Source organism: Vigna umbellata, chromosome 5 (genome assembly GCF_029865625.1).
Source record: "Vigna umbellata cultivar VRB3 chromosome 5, Vumbellata_1.0, whole genome shotgun sequence".
Lineage (NCBI taxonomy): Eukaryota > Viridiplantae > Streptophyta > Magnoliopsida > Fabales > Fabaceae > Vigna > Vigna umbellata.
The window spans coordinates 67,713,185-67,729,160 of NC_142169.1; the positions used below are offsets into that span (position 1 = coordinate 67,713,185).

The 15,976-nt window shown below is 30.9% G+C and overlaps 2 protein-coding genes across 2 annotated transcripts; one reads left to right on the top strand and one right to left on the bottom strand.

Annotated features, from left to right (window-relative positions):
- Window positions 1–3,709: 3,709 nt before the first annotated feature.
- Window positions 3,710–8,342, top strand: LOC124841004 (protein trichome birefringence-like 38). The gene is made up of 5 exons (XM_047317167.2): window positions 3,710–4,189; window positions 4,919–5,090; window positions 6,874–7,049; window positions 7,243–7,401; window positions 7,672–8,342. The coding sequence occupies exons 1-5, from the start codon at window positions 3,894–3,896 to the stop codon at window positions 7,961–7,963; spliced, it is 1,095 nt and encodes a 364-aa protein (XP_047173123.1). The 5' UTR covers window positions 3,710–3,893; the 3' UTR covers window positions 7,964–8,342.
- Window positions 8,343–11,779: 3,437 nt separating this feature from the next.
- Window positions 11,780–15,713, bottom strand: LOC124841022 (protein INCREASED PETAL GROWTH ANISOTROPY 1-like). The gene is made up of 6 exons (XM_047317188.2): window positions 14,283–15,713; window positions 13,784–13,915; window positions 13,454–13,635; window positions 13,215–13,326; window positions 12,336–12,470; window positions 11,780–12,225 (listed from the first exon to the last, which is right to left on the bottom strand). Exons 1-6 carry the CDS (start codon window positions 15,405–15,407, stop codon window positions 12,100–12,102), a joined length of 1,812 nt encoding a protein of 603 aa, XP_047173144.2. The 5' UTR covers window positions 15,408–15,713; the 3' UTR covers window positions 11,780–12,099.
- Window positions 15,714–15,976: the final 263 nt, after the last annotated feature.

Here is a 15,976-nt window from a genome sequence, read left to right on the forward strand (position 1 = left end):
CATTTAGTTTCGACAATTTATATTTATTGTTGAATATTCTTTCATAATTTAATTCAATTCAGTTTGGTGTTTGTTTCCCATCCCTCTCAACTTAAATGAAGCTTATAGGTAAATATCCTTAATTATTACTATTATTATTTAAGATAGATTTGTTTAGCAGCCCAAGATTTTCACAGTACTAAAATTGTTTCTAATATTCGTCAACACAAATTGTCCTTAGTAATATTGATAAAGACCCATTATTTTAATGACAGGAGTCGCCATGTGGTTTTAGATCACGAATTTATTATTTTATTTAATATTAATTATTTATTTTAAATTTTTAAAAAGTTGAATACTTTTTTTAGTTTATGAAAAAATGTATTTTAAAAGTGAGAGTTAGTTTAAAAATAATAAGATTCAATTATTTTAATGTTAAAATATTTTAATATAAGTGGTTTTGTTAATTAGTTATGTTATTCTAAAATATATTATTTTATTTTATTTATAGTAATTTTTTTTTTCTATTAGTGTGATGTGATTGAAGAATTGAGATTATAAGATTGATCTTTGTGATAAGTTTTTTAATCTAGATTGGTCAATTTATTCATTCGAATAAATTGGATTTTAATCTTCTTTTTTTTGGGTCTTTTGGTTTATCTGTTATATATGAGTTTTTTTTTTCCACTTGCATGCATTATTTTAGTCATCTATAGAAGTATTTGTTGATTAGTAATCATAACGGTATGTCGTTCTTATGATGATTATATGTGTAGATAAAATATCTTTGAAGTTATTGGTTAAGGTCGTGTAAGGTCTTAAGTCAAGTAAGGAAAACTTCTTTTTGGTGTGCATGAGTTTGATAAATTGATGAATGCATGTTGATGGTTGATTTTTATGTTGAGAATGAACTTTAACTGTTTTTAATAAATTTGATTTGTGTATGAATGATTTAATTTGTATGGTTTGAATGATTGGTTCATGATTTTTGTTTGTTTGTGCTTGATTTTGTGAGACTAAGAGAATTTAAAAATAAAGCAAGAGCGTAAATTCATACAAGTTTTCATGTTTAAAATTGTTTTGAACCAATGCACCGAGAAAATAGTATTAATTTGAGCAATTGATATGGTGAAAGTTCACTTAAAATCACAAAATGCATTTGTTGTCAACTAAGACGATGTTGAGTGTATTAGAGTGGCGTTGGACATTAGCTTGAGTTGTAGGTCTAGGAACATTTTTAGCTCCAGTGCGCTGAGTGACAGACTGTACCGTTGAACACCACCTTTTGTGAATGGTTTAATGTTGATCAACGTCAAGATGCTGTTGAGCGCCATATTTGTATAACAAGTCTAAAACATTTTAGCTTCACGACACTGAGTGCTATATAATATCTTTGGGCACAAATTTTTATTAGAAGAACGCCAACATATTGTTGAGTGCTACTCTTTGTGAAGAGTTTGACATTAAGCTCTACATCTAAATAACAGTTTGTATGTTGGATCTATGATGAACCTAATATATTTTTATAATATTGTTTATTATTAATTAAGGTGATGATACGATTGTGGACTTGTACAGTGATAATGTTAAAAAAATTTTAAAGATAAATTCTTTGTAGTGATGATTTTAGTATATACATTAACATATATATGATTCAATAATAGAAATATCTTAATATTTTGCTAATCTTTCAATTCATATAAAGAATGTATATGAACGCCATAAATAAATTATATACAAAGGTAATTATATTTATTTAGACTATATTTTAAAAATATGTTTACTAGGAAAAATAATATAAAATATTTAATGATTAAGAATAATTTTTTAGCACATGCCAATATTTACATTTTTTCACATATACACATGTATATATTAAATATTAAACACGAGTTATTAAACTATTAAAATGTATTTTTCATTATATTTTAAGAATTTATTCACTTTTAATTAGTATTTTATCACAAGTTTAGGAAAAAAAAGTAACCATAGAATAACAAAATTAGAATTATCAAAGAACGTGTACATATTTAAATATAGGTTTTTTCATCGAAACAGGCAAGTGATTTTGAATTTACGTATTTAGACAATTATTTAGAAAAATAAACAAATCGTGAGAGACTCAGAAAACTTTAAATGACGAAGTTGTGTATCTACACGACTTTAATCTAATATATAAATAAAAGTAATTTAGATTAATTAAATTATATAGTTGAACTCGTTTACCTCTTTACATCTTTACTTTTTTTTAAATTTAATTAACCTAAATTATATCTACTTAATATAAATTAATGAAAATATAATTTAAATAACATAATTTTAATAATATTATCTAAAATTAATTAATTGACAAAATTACAAAAAAGAAAATTTAATTACAAACATAATTAATATTATCAAATATATATAATTCATTATATTTAAAAATATAAATTATTAATTAAAAATAATTTAGATCAATTAAATTTTTAATTAAAACATAAATTTTTAATTAAAACATAAATTATTAATTAAAACATAAATTATTAATTAAAAACATAAATTATTAATTAAAACTTAAATTGTTAATTAAAACTTAAATTATTAATTAAAAATCATTTAGATTAATTAATTTTTTAATTAATAATTTATGTCTTTAATTAATAATTTAGGTTTTTAATTAATAATTTATGTTTTGGATTAATAATTTATGTTTTTAATTAATAATTTATGTTTTTGATTAATAGTTTATGTTTTTAATTAATAATTTATGTTTTTAATTAATAATTTATGTTTTTTAATTAATAATTTATGTTTTTTAATTAATAATTTATGTTTTTAACTAATAATTTATGTGCTTAATTAATAATTTATGTTTTTAATTAATAATTTATGTTTTTGATTAATAATTTATGTTTTTAATTAATAATTTATGTATTTGTTTAATAATTTATGTTTTTAATTAATAATTTATGTTTTTAATTAATCTAAATCATTTCAATTATTAATTTATGTTTTTAAATATAATGAATTATATATATTTGATAGTATTAATTATGTTTGTAATTAAATTGATTTTGTTTTATAATTTTGTCAATTAATTAAATTTAGACCATATTTATTAAAATTGTTATTTAAATTATATTTTTATTAATTTATATTAAGTACATATAATTTAGATTAATTAATTATTAAAAAAGTGAAGATGTAAGGGGTATACCACGTCAACTAAATTACTTTTTTTTTATATGTTAGACTGAATGGATACAACTTCTTCATTTAAAATAGGAATTTCCACAACTTGTCTATTTCCATAATTTTTTTTGTCTAAATAGGTAAATTTAAAATCATTTTGTCTATTTCAGTGAAAAAATCTGAAATATAATATTGAATAAGCATAGAACAAGTTAGTCAATCTATTAAACATGAATGTATTTTAGTTGGTGCTAAGTTTTTAAATGTAGAAGAAAAATCCTTAAAAAGGTAAAATCTAAAAAGACAAAAACACAGCATAACGTAATTGTTTTTTCTAGATTTAGGATTAATATACTGAGGAAGTAATAGCAGTTGTTTTCTAATTTATCGAAGGAGATTCCTTTTGGCCCTGGACATTTACACTACTGTGCCAATGGAATGAAATGGACACAACATTTCAGTTCCCAAGCTAAATGGTAAGTAACATTTGATTTTTCCCTTAAAAACAAAACATTTTCTTTTTCGAATCCCATAACGACCGCACACAGCATAGACAAAATCCATCCAAGATCCCTCCTTGTAAGAGAGAGAAAATCAGTGTCCTACAGCACCCACCATGGGAACCCACCAAGCACTTCTTTTTGTTGAGTTTCTCCGTCCTATATATGACCCATAAGCACACACAAAGTTTCATTCACATTTTCTTTATCTTTCTCAGCTTTTAGTCTATTCATTCTTGTATGGGTTTCAGGGTCTCTACTCTGAGCTTCCTCACCCTGTTCTGCTGCCTCTTGTCCCTGCACCAAGCAAGAGCTGCAAAATTCCACAATGTGAGTGGCTTGGGAGGGAAAAAGACAGTAATAGCAAATGGGTGCAATTTTTTCACGGGAAGTTGGGTGGTTGACCCTTCTTATCCTCTCTACGACTCTTCAACCTGCCCCTTCATTGATCCTGAGTTTGATTGCCTAAAGTATGGAAGACCTGACAAGCAGTACCTCAAATATGCTTGGAAACCCGATTCATGTGCCTTACCCAGGTAGTGTCAACATTCTCAATCCAAGTGTTAGCTTTATTCCCGGATTCAATATTTATGGAAAAAAAACAAAAAAGAAAAAAACTTTCAATGTAATATCTTAATTATTTCTTAGTACTATTTTCGATTAGTATTAAAACTCTATTATAGGTGGCATAGGTTGCCATAAACTCTTGTTTTTTTTTTTTAAGTACATGATGTCTAAACAGTTGCATTCAAGTTTTGTTCAATAAGAGAACATATTTGAGTAGTATAGTTAGTACTGACAACATTGAAATACAGCTTTCATATCTTGTGTCTCCGTTTCTCCACAAGAATAACGTGAAATAGTTTAGCAGCGTGTTTGGATTTACAAATAGAATAACACTATAGAAAAATTATCGTTAAAACAGCAATTGTTGCTTCAGAAAACAACTGTCAACCCACCTTTTACCAAACATACACCAACCGAGTTAATTTTGGAAGTTGTTTGATAAATGTGGCAAAAAGTCTTAAATTTGATTCCGTAGAAGGGACCAACCATTTTTGTTTCCAGTTTTCATATTGAATAGCACAATTAAGAAACACGTCTTAACTTTTGCCCTTGTACAATTTCATATTGTGAATCAGCCTACTTAAAAATTTTTTTGCCCCTGTATTATTTTCTTCTGCCGAACTAAAAGGAGACAAACTAGAAAAGCTCTTGTGGAAAGCGTTTGATAAATGACATTTACTGCAATTTTTCTGGTGTAGGTTCGATGGTAAGGATTTCCTGAACAGGTGGAAGGGTAAGAAGATAATGTTTGTGGGTGACTCGCTGAGTCTCAACATGTGGGAATCGCTATCCTGTATGATTCACTCGTCGGTGCCAAATACCAAGAGCAGCTTTTTGAGGAAAGAATCACTGTCTACTGTAACCTTCCAGGTTAGCTTTTGTGTTTACTTTTCTTTTTATAACTTTGTCTCATTTCTGGTTTTTTGTCAATCACCAGGCGTCACTCTATACGATCCTCCCTCCTTTTCTTCATTTTTAATCTCCTTGTTTGTTTCTCTATCGCATCATGTGACTTCTTTCTTTCATAGTTTATGCCGTGTTGGTTCTTCCATCATTAATTTCCTGAGTTTTCTCCTACCCCGGTTATTATATTTATAGTTTGTTTACAGAATTCAAGCTAGATTTTGACATAAAGCTAGAAAAAAAAAAGAGAGTTTCTTATTTTGGTACACTAAAGGAACATAGATTTTGAGCTTGCAAAATACTCAATCTCCATACCAATATGATATATTTAGAAAAAGCTAACCATACATCAAAATCAACCTCTTGCACCTCTCTATCATACTTGTCACTTTTAAAATAAAGATACAGAGAAGAGGTAGGAATGGAGAGGCTGGATTGAATTTTCATTTTCTTTTCTTTTTTTGTGTTTTATTTTTAAAAAGTTGATGGGTAGAAGGTTGAACTACATGGATTTAAATATACAAAACCCATTGCCCACAAAGTTAAACAGAAATGATGAACCAACGCTTTAATGATATACCTTTGAATAGTTCCTTGGACAGGAGAAGATTCCTTTTGCTGGGCCAGGGCAATCAAATATTCAAAATAAAGAATAGAAATAAAAGCAGCAGTGATCCCTAAAGAAAAAGTGGAAGAAAAACAGCACATAGTAATTCACGTTGCAGGGAAGCCTAAATTCTACTTAATAGAGAAGGGTCTGAGTTTGACACGAAATTGTAGAGTTTAGTTATGGTATATATATGACAGGCTGGGCATGCCAACCTGTGATTACAACTTGGAGGCTCCTCGCAATTATTTTGTTCATTATCTTATTTTGCTTGGTATCAATCATAGAACATGACACAAGTTGGCTAGCCTCTTCTGTTTGAAAACGATCTATATCGCATGCTAATATTGTTAAGCTACAAAATCCATAATATTATAAAACTCGGATAAATTTCATATCTCAATCAGTAGGTAGCAATTCCTTAGTGCATTCAGGTTAGATCGATTAATCAAATGAAGTGTTTTATTCTAAGAACTATTCACGTGATTACTAACAAGTTGACAAATCTTAAGTTTGAATAATCACCGTTTTCCAATGTTTAAGATAATAATTTCAATAAATATACGCAGCAACATATTCCCTCAACTTTAGATTTTTTTTTCATAATAATAATTTCAAACCTTTTGTTATTATATCTCTTTCCCGTTAACTGTGCTGAAAATTTATTGTTTTTATTCATTACTGATATATTTAATAATTATAGCTATTAATACTTATAAAAAGATGGTATTATATTATATTGAGAAAGTGACGTTGACAGAACAGAGCATGTTTGTTGACAGTTATTATTTTTCACGTGATCTTTTGTATGCCAATTCATGCTTCCCCTTTTGAAAACGATGTTATGGTAAAGTACTTTAATCACTTTTATACTGTGCTTATGATTGAAAGAAAATTAGAGATGAAGCATGGTAGAATAAGATAGATATGATATAAAAATAATATATGAATATGAGTTGACTTTTATTAGAATTGGATAGGCATGAATGTCTGTAGTGAGTGTGAGTCGTGGTTGTTTTGCACTTTATTGTGTGGTTTGTGAAATATCTCATACATGTGAATGTGGGTTTGATGTAATTGGAATTGAATCTGAGCCATGGAAAGTGGATAGATAATGATTAGTGGTTTGGTGAGTTTGTGCAGGACTATGGAGTAACTATACAGCTATACCGCACCCCATATTTGGTAGACATAATTCGAGAAAATGTTGGGCGAGTCCTTACATTGAACTCCATTGTTGCTGGAAATGCGTGGAAAGGCATGGACATGTTGATTTTCAACTCCTGGCATTGGTGGATCCACACTGGAAGATCTCAGGGGTATTATGCGTTTATGCAAAATATTTAATGCATATTATTAGGTGAAAGAGGATACAAAATTTCAACATAACCTTGTTACATTAAAAGTTAACATGGGAGGGTCCATTTGATTGTATTGTATAACCTCATTCTCTCTCTGCCCCTTTTTGTTTTTGGGTCTGACCTAACGGTTGTTGGTGATTTTCATATTCAGATGGGATTATATCAGAGATGGACCCAATCTGGTTAAGAACATGGACCGTTTGGAGGCATACAATAAAGGATTAAGCACTTGGGCTAAATGGGTTGATCAGAATGTTGATACCACCAAAACTAAAGTCTTCTTTCAAGGCATCTCTCCAACTCATTATCAGTAAGTAACCCCTTCGCTCATTTTCAATCAAATTCGTTTTGTAGTTTGAAAAAATGAAAATCATTACTATGTTAATGTATACAAGGAAAGGGATTTAAATGTAGACCATAAATATAAACTGCATGAAATGAATACTCTTCGTGACTATCAGAAAGCAACAGAGGAGGAATTAGAAAAAATTGGATTAGAACATTAGAAGCATTTGATATGTGCAAGTGCAGTATTGAAGTGCTGAACAAGTATTTTGCGATATCTTTGTAACTATAACAGAGGGAAGGATTGGAACCAACCAAAGAGAAGCTGTAGTGGAGAAATTCAACCACTGTCTGGATCAACATATCCAGCAGGTCTACCTCCAGCAACTAGCGTATTGAACAGTGTATTAAAGAAGATGAATACTCCAGTTTATCTGCTTGATATCACACTGCTTTCACAATTAAGGAAAGATGCTCACCCTTCTGCTTATAGTGGGGATCATGCAGGCAATGACTGCAGCCACTGGTGCTTACCAGGATTACCTGACACTTGGAACCAGCTCCTATATGCAGCTCTCACCTCATGAAGGTGAAACTCCACACAAATTATTGATCCTTTTCTTCATCCCTTGGTTATATATTCAGCTAGTGTAAGAGATTTACTTGATTGTTTGGGGGATAGATACTGTCAGAGGGGTAAAAATCAATTGTAAAACAAAAGTATAGGATTCTTGAAGAATAATTTACTAAACAAATAAGTCAGGGATCAAAGTGTTGCATACCTAGATAAGTATTTTCTTTACAAGGGTGTAATATAATTTTATTGAATCACAGAATGATGTTCAACTCTGTCAATGATTGATACATACTTGTGGAAGCTACAAGTTTGTAACTAGAAACTATTTCCTTCCTTCCAAGACAGAGGGCCTTTTTGCATTTACCTTTGGTCTTTTTCTTTACACAGAATCTAGTGGTTTTTTTGTGCTTTTCTGATACTTAATATTAACAACCTATTATCTCAGCAGTGACTGGGCATTTTAACAACCGATTATCTCAGCAGTTGAGTTCTGAGAAAAGTTATGGCAATCAATATGCAAAAGGACTTCTTATGGCATCATTATTGCTATTTCTGTTTCAACAAAAAGTGAGTTTAACAATAATCGGGAAGAGTAAGTAATCATAATTTCTCTCTGCGATAGAGACAGCATAATTAGGACATGAAATCCTGATTGCTAAATTCATGCCATGATATCTTTACTCATGAGCTAACAAATAAGTATCTACTCGCTGTAGTTTATATAAATGTTAAGAACATATTTAATAATATTTAAGTTTTTATTGATTAATTAATGTTTCTAATTACATAAATTAAAATAATTATTATATTTATATGTTGAATTACTTCATTATAATTAATTATTAAAATTTAATTCATTATAATTAGTAATTAAAATTTAATTTATAAATATTGATGATTTAAGCTGTAATATTATTATATATTTGTAATCTTAAAAAGAATATATAATATAAAATTATTATTTTTAAATTAATTTTATTTTAAATTTTAATTTTAAAAAAAGGGCGTCAAACCATTCTATCTTGTCAAATTGACTAATTAATGACAAAATCAGAAAATCATAACTAAACTAATTATAAAGTTAAATATTTCAATCCAATCTATCAGTTAACAAGTCAATTCAAGAATCCTAATCCACTTTATCATCCTAATTGAATATGAATTTAATTTATGTAAGTTTTTATTTTATTTTATAAATACTTACAAATAACTTTATCAAAACAAAATTCCCTTTAAGATTTATTATTTCCGCGCTATGTAAGATTGCTAGATAAAGTTAAATGCTAAATGCAAGTCAAACAAGAAATACCCTGTCTTACATGTAAAATATGTAACAAAACTAGATTTTTTATAAAAAAAATAATATATATTTCGAATTTCAATTATCCAAATGAAGAAAAAAAAAATAGTGGTTTAAGAATAAATGTATTCTTTAAGTTCTTGTAACTAAATCCAAACATGTAATTCGAGTTTATTGATGAAAAAAAGTTAACTAAGCAATTATTTAACTCATTTGTCCTGGCCAAGCTTAGTGAGTGAAAGGACAAAATAAAATGTGTAAAATTCATAATTGCATTATTAGAATTTCGTATATATGTTATAATACTTTCTTTAGTGGAATTATAAAATTTACAAGAAAATTTATAAAATCATTTTATTTCTCATCAATTTGTATAACAAATTTCATATTGCATAACATAAACTTAAAAATCTAACTAATCAATTGAAAGTGTTATAGGATAGGAGTTATAGGTGATCTTAACTTATTTTAAGTCTTAAATCTTAAATTATCCTTCCTAAATTAAAGAAAAAAAATATCTTTTTTTCATGTTAGAATTTATTCTCAAGTGAAATTAAAATTTGAAATTAAAAATGCATCAATCAACATATACATTTATTATATTAGCACTCACAATCTAAAATATCTTATATTAATAATGGATCCAAAAATATCATAATAAAAGGACTAAAGTTAAATATTGAAACATTTAAAAGATATCTAGAAAGTTTTAACTCAATTAACTTATTTGTTATTTATTATGAATATTATAATATTAATGGAACAAAAATTTAATGATGCACCAACTTTTTCAGTAACAAGTTACAATCAAATCATTTAAATTGTTAAGTTCTTATATAAAAGAAATTATGTGTATAAGTTATAATTTTTTTTATCTAATAAGTGTTTAATTTAATAATAATTTGTATGAGAGTTGACATATTTTTTTTTCTTTTTTTTAAATAAAATATATATAAATTTTTACATTCATTTAATGTTATTTTTTTATTCCTTTTCTTATTAAAAAATACAGAATTTAATTTTTTATAATTATTTTATTTTTATATTATAAATCAAATGAATATAAAAATGTGTGTGCCATTTTCCTTCTTTTCAAAATATGGCCTGTAACCATAGATTTCAGTGGCAATTGATAGGACAGGACTTCACCAAAAAAAAAAACATTTACCAGTCTTGAGGGCCCAAAGGAAAAAGGTTCACAGTCTTCAATCTCTCATTGTACCAAAATATAAACTGGAACTGAGTGGTATACAGCATCTCAAACTAAACTCAAGCACCATATTCATTTTGTTTGTACTAGAGATTTTATCCTCATAAATATTGTCATCTGTTCATATTTATAGTCATTATTGTGAAGAATTGTTGGTGTTTTGAAAATTCAATGATTTCTTTACAATAATAGACATTATTAATATTTTGACACCTGTGTAATCAGAAAACATTGAGACACAAATTTCTCACCTCAATAAGACCATCTATAGAGAGAGAAATAAAATGTTTCTTGAAAATTATACAAATAATTTAAAATAGAGAGGAAATTTACAAGTTTCATAGGATAAGCTATTTATTGAATATAAAAGAGGTTTGTCTGTGGATAATGATGTAATACCTCATGGGTCATGTTGATCCGTTCATTATTCATCATAAAAAAATGTATGAAACGTGTCAGATTTTAAGTTTCTTAGTTTCTCACAGAATTTGTAATCCATATGAACTAAAATATGGGTTCATTCTATCGGTACCATTCTACAACTGCATTAAATACTTTTAATATGTCACTTTTTATGTAACATCATTTCTATGTTGGATATAAATAAATCTTTTTTATCTATTATTTTATAATACACTTCTTTTTATTTATTTCTAGTAAATGAAAAATTAATCATCTTTAATTTTTTTTTATTGTAATTGTTATTCTTGTACCAAATATTAGCTTTCCTATTATTGAAATTTAAAATTAAAAAATTTATAAAGAATTTTGGTAATTTTCTTTTCATTTTTTAAAAATTCCGATTAGCTGATCCACAAATATACTTCGTTTTATCATTAAAGCGCTTAATATGACTACTGTTTATCTTTCATATACTAATTTGACTACTTAATCAATAAAATCATATTGTTCTCATAAAATTAAAAAAAGTTGGTGCTAATTAATATACTATACACGGCTCCAATTTTTTTATTAAATATTTATGTACTACTGTCTTCCTTTATGTTTTAAAGAAAATTGCATTAACTGTTGTCTTACAAAACCAACGACACGTTAAATATTCCTGTTTCTAGACTACCCATAATCCAAACTCATTAAGAGTATTCCTTTCAATTCTTGTAAATGAATAATTAATTCGAAAAATAAAAACATATTAGGAAGTAACATATAAAATATTAATTATATTCTTTAATACAAGTTTTAAGCTATTAAATGTCATATAAAATCAGATGGACCAATTACTGTTTTTATAAACTATTGGGTTCAATTACATGACTGCATTGAATTAATATAGAAGGTTTTATTGGCCATAAAAATAGTCTGAATTAACTCAATCAACGGATATGAATGAATCATGCAAACAAAAACAATTTACTAGTATTAGAGTCGGGAAGAAATATAAAAGACACTAGTTTTAAGGAAGTGGTAACAGCAACGTGAGTGAGAGGAAACAATTGGTGTTACTGATTGAGAGGTTGCATGGTTTCCCTATCCAAGTCGTTCATTAATGAATGGGTGAATTATGATTGCGTCTGGGTAAAGTGATGGCCATTCTATTGGTATTCACAAGCAAAATGTCACTATCTATACATCAAAATCGGTGCTACTATTTTCTGAAGCTGAGTTTGCTCCATCTCTAGTAGGTTGCAGACCTGCAAAGAAATTTCTGTTGCTGGCTATGGCATTGAAGTTGGCATGACCTCGCTTTATCTCTCAATTCTTGGAATGCTCTCATTGTCTCCACATCAAACCCCCCAGCAAACTGCCAAACATCAACAGCTCATTATCATTTCAGATGGCCCATTATGCTCTATCTGTATTAGAACAGGCACCTGTTTTGTATTATCGTTGAAACATATCTGTAGGATTTACCTGATGTACTCGAAAAGCAAATCTAACTCCTTGGACAATGAGCTCCTCTTCTTCAGGACCACCACCAACTGTCTCAAGCTCAGCAGAGACTCTCTTCATGTACTTCATGGCTAGTTTCACAGATGCCAGCTTGATCTGTCATGACATAAAGTTGAAGTTGCAAAAGAAAAAAAATTGAATAAGGTAACCAACACTTGAGAATTTAGCTTGTCATTCTTCACTGTATAACACTAGAAATTGTAAATAGCAACCTAAGTACGAAGCTATCCATATCTAATTATGTTTGTTTATTCGCATGTATGAAGGATGTGGCCTTTTTGTTTACTAATGTAATTTAAAACGTATTAAATGTGTACTATCCATGATCCATCTAACTGCCATTTGAATGCGACAAAGATATTAATGGTCAGGAATAAGGAATCTCGTTTTCTTTATTCAAGTTTAAACGACTGAGCAGACAAACAGATGGATTTTAGAGATCTGTGATTTCACATGTGCTCATGCAGAAATTTGCAGAGACAAACAAGTAAGAATCCAACCTTTGCCTTGTCGTTTTGCTACCAGCGCTGCATCTTGGTGTTACATTAGGCATCACATACAGTAGTTAACTTTATCAACGAAATCTTTTATTCCGACACGATGAAATTTAACGAATTGATATTTATAAATAGGCTTACTTAAAGAGAAGTAACGAACGCTATTAAACAAATAGGACCGAGATAATTCTTTTAGAAATCTACAAAATTAATCATTTGGAGTAGTCTAAATCAATCGAAACAACTGTTGGTCACTGATACGTCGAAGATAGGCTGAGGTTATCCACACTGGATGTAGTTAAAATTAAGTATATGTCATTTCCCAATTGATCATAAAAATTACCTGGCTCACAAAACCATTGTCAAGCATCCACTGTACAGGTATGTGGAAGACTTTGTATCTATTTGTAGCTGACTCTCCCATTCTCGAGATATTGAAAACTCCATGCTCTAATCTGCCATAACCCAATTTTTAACCCAACATTAGAGTGTTATTTAAGGTTGTGTGCAAAAGAACGTTCAATTAACATTTTACAGATCATGTTGTTATCATATTCCCATGTGGGTCAAGGATACGCATACTTTTCAAAGAGAGCCTGCATCTTTTTGAGAGCTGGACCACATGGCTGCCGAGGATCATCACGAAATGAGGAAGCCTCAGATTCTATCTTCTTCAGATCACAATACCCAAACGCGGCCTCGCGCAGCGCATCGGCCTTCTTCTCCGGCCAATCGAAGTGCTTTAACACTGCTCGTTCATCCACCTAAAATAAAAACCAACCATAGCAAATGAGTCTTCTTCTTTTCTATCTTAATCTAAATGCTATTTGCACATGAAGTTCTTATGCCAATTTGCACAATATATTGTTGTAAAAATTCTGTTTAGAAATAATATCATCCAACAATACATACCAAATAGGAAAGCTCGTCATCTAGCCATTTAACAAAGAGCACAACGTCTTCAATGTCTGTAAATGCAGCACCCTCCACTTCTTTGATTAAGCATCTAATAAAGTCTCCTTGCGTCTCGACATCTGTTTTAATCTGAAAAAAAAAACAAGGAAATATTGCCGAGGTGATCACTCAAGAAGCCATCTTTATTAATGCTAAACTAAATTAAATTAGGCTCTAACCAAATAACTAAACGCAATAACTCTAGGACATAGTTAATGGAGGATCTTCTTTTCCCTTTTGTAGTTCGACAATTAAAAAAGTGATTCCATAAAGTGCCTATCTACTTTGCGGCATTGTCAAAGTCGTGGGCACCCAAATTCGAATTTAATTGCTGTCTTACGTTAAAAATAAATAAATCAATTTCAAATTAAAGCATGGGAGTCAGCATTTTTGCATTTGACAGTGACACCAGTGGCACATTCGTAATTTCTGCAAAAAAAACATGTAACACACTTACCGCGAGCAGGTGAGACGAACGATTCTCGATTTCACCGATCATGTCACGTGGATTGGCCGCAGGAGGCAGTTCTACCACGCCGGAGAGTGATTCTCGCCGGGACTGCGATTCCCTCCTCATTAAGGAATGATAGAACTCCACCACTTCCGGCACCTTCCTCACCTTTGCCGTAACCTGCCTACTCCCCTTCGGCGGCGGAGGTGGAGGAGGCGGAGCAGCCTTCAACGCAGCCTTGAAAGGAGGAGGAGGCGGCGGGGGAGGTCGTGATATCACTTTCTCTGTTTCGACATTGCCGTTCTCCGACGCCGCAGAATCGGTGTACCGCGAGCGCATTGATGAAGAAGACAACGATGGTCTCGGTGGCGGTTTGGGAACGCGAGGCGCACGTGATCTTGTTAAAATGGACTCAGTAGAATCGGCGAGCTCCCCCGAGTCACGACGCGGCCTTTCACTTTCAGCCATTTCTGGTTTAAAATCTTGAACAGTTGCTTCAAACTGCTTGTGGTTCACACTTCTATGATCCGACGTCGTTTTCTTCAAACTCTTGATCAAAGTGGACCTCGCTGGCACCTCCAAAGGCGCTTGAAGCCTCACCGAAGAATGCTCGTCGTTTTCCATCGAAGAATGCACTTCATTTACCAATGCCTTGCAGACATGATCCGACGCCGTTTTCTTCAGCTCTGCAATCTCATCCTCCAACGCTTTAGTTTTTTTCAGGTTCTCTATTTTCTCTTCTTCCATTCGGAGCTTGAGTTCTTGGAGCTCGTTCCTGAGCCTCCGGTTGTCTGCCTCCACTTGTTCCATTTTGTTGTTGTTACTTTCTATTTGTGCGTCCCTGGCGGAAATCTGGTTTTCGAGAAGGGGAACGATGGCAACGGTTTCTTTGAGGAGCTTGTGTTCGAGAAGCTCTGTTTTGAGGCGAGACTCTCTCTCGCGGAGGTCCTCGACGAGGCGGAGGAGGTCGAGGACGTCGGAGGGGCGGGGCTGAACCTGAGCGGAGGAGCGTGAGAAGTAAGTGGCGAAGGAGCGCGTGAGGGAGGATTTAGTGGCGGAGGAGTGGGGAGGAGTGGGGGGCGCAGGGGACTTGGGGAAAGCCATTGAGAGCTTGACCTTGCCAGCTACCATTGAGGTGGAAAAGGAACAGGAATAAGAATGGGAATAGGTAGGATTTGATTTTGGATTAGGGTTGTCTGGTTTGCAATGTCATTGGAAGTGAAAGCTAAAACTAAGAAAGATGTCGCTGTCCGAATGTCTGTCTGGGAGTGGGAGGGAGACAGAGAAAGAAACAAGTGAAGGTCCGGGTAGAGAAGGAAGAGATTCCTGCAAAAGAGGCAAAATTGTAATAAAGTGGGTCTCCATTTACGATCATCAACGGACTTCCCTTCTACTGGGGCCTCTTCTTCACTTTGCCTTAACTGCTTCACACATCAAAATAACCTTTATTTACTCTCTTTTTTCTTCTCACTAATCTTACTATTTCTTAATACCTTACTTTCCTTCTCCCAAATACATGCTATTATGAATTAAGACACGCCATTATAATTTATATACATAATAATCAGATATGCACTCACTATTCAGTAAACTTCAATCAGAACGGTGATCCATCTTATCAGTCACAAATTTCGAGTCTCGATGATTAACTGAGTCGGACAATTATCTAAGATACTGAATGGTGGTTTATCATATCCAAG

What these genes read in the sequence shown, in the direction of transcription:
- LOC124841004 (XM_047317167.2), top strand. Translation starts at nt 3,894, where the DNA reads ATGGGTTTCAGGGTCTCTACTCTGAGCTTCCTCACCCTGTTCTGCTGC. An exon ending in GATTCATGTGCCTTACCCAG is followed by an intron (nt 4,190 to 4,918) that starts GTAGTGTCAACA and finishes TTTCTGGTGTAG; the next exon opens with GTTCGATGGTAAGGATTTCC. An exon ending in CACACTGGAAGATCTCAGGG is followed by an intron (nt 7,050 to 7,242) that starts GTATTATGCGTT and finishes TTTCATATTCAG; the next exon opens with ATGGGATTATATCAGAGATG.
- LOC124841022 (XM_047317188.2), bottom strand. Translation starts at nt 15,407, where the DNA reads ATGGTAGCTGGCAAGGTCAAGCTCTCAATGGCTTTCCCCAAGTCCCCT. An exon ending in ATGACGAGCTTTCCTATTTG is followed by an intron (nt 13,636 to 13,783) that starts GTATGTATTGTT and finishes TTTTTATTTTAG; the next exon opens with GTGGATGAACGAGCAGTGTT. An exon ending in ACAATGGTTTTGTGAGCCAG is followed by an intron (nt 12,471 to 13,214) that starts GTAATTTTTATG and finishes ATGTCATGACAG; the next exon opens with ATCAAGCTGGCATCTGTGAA.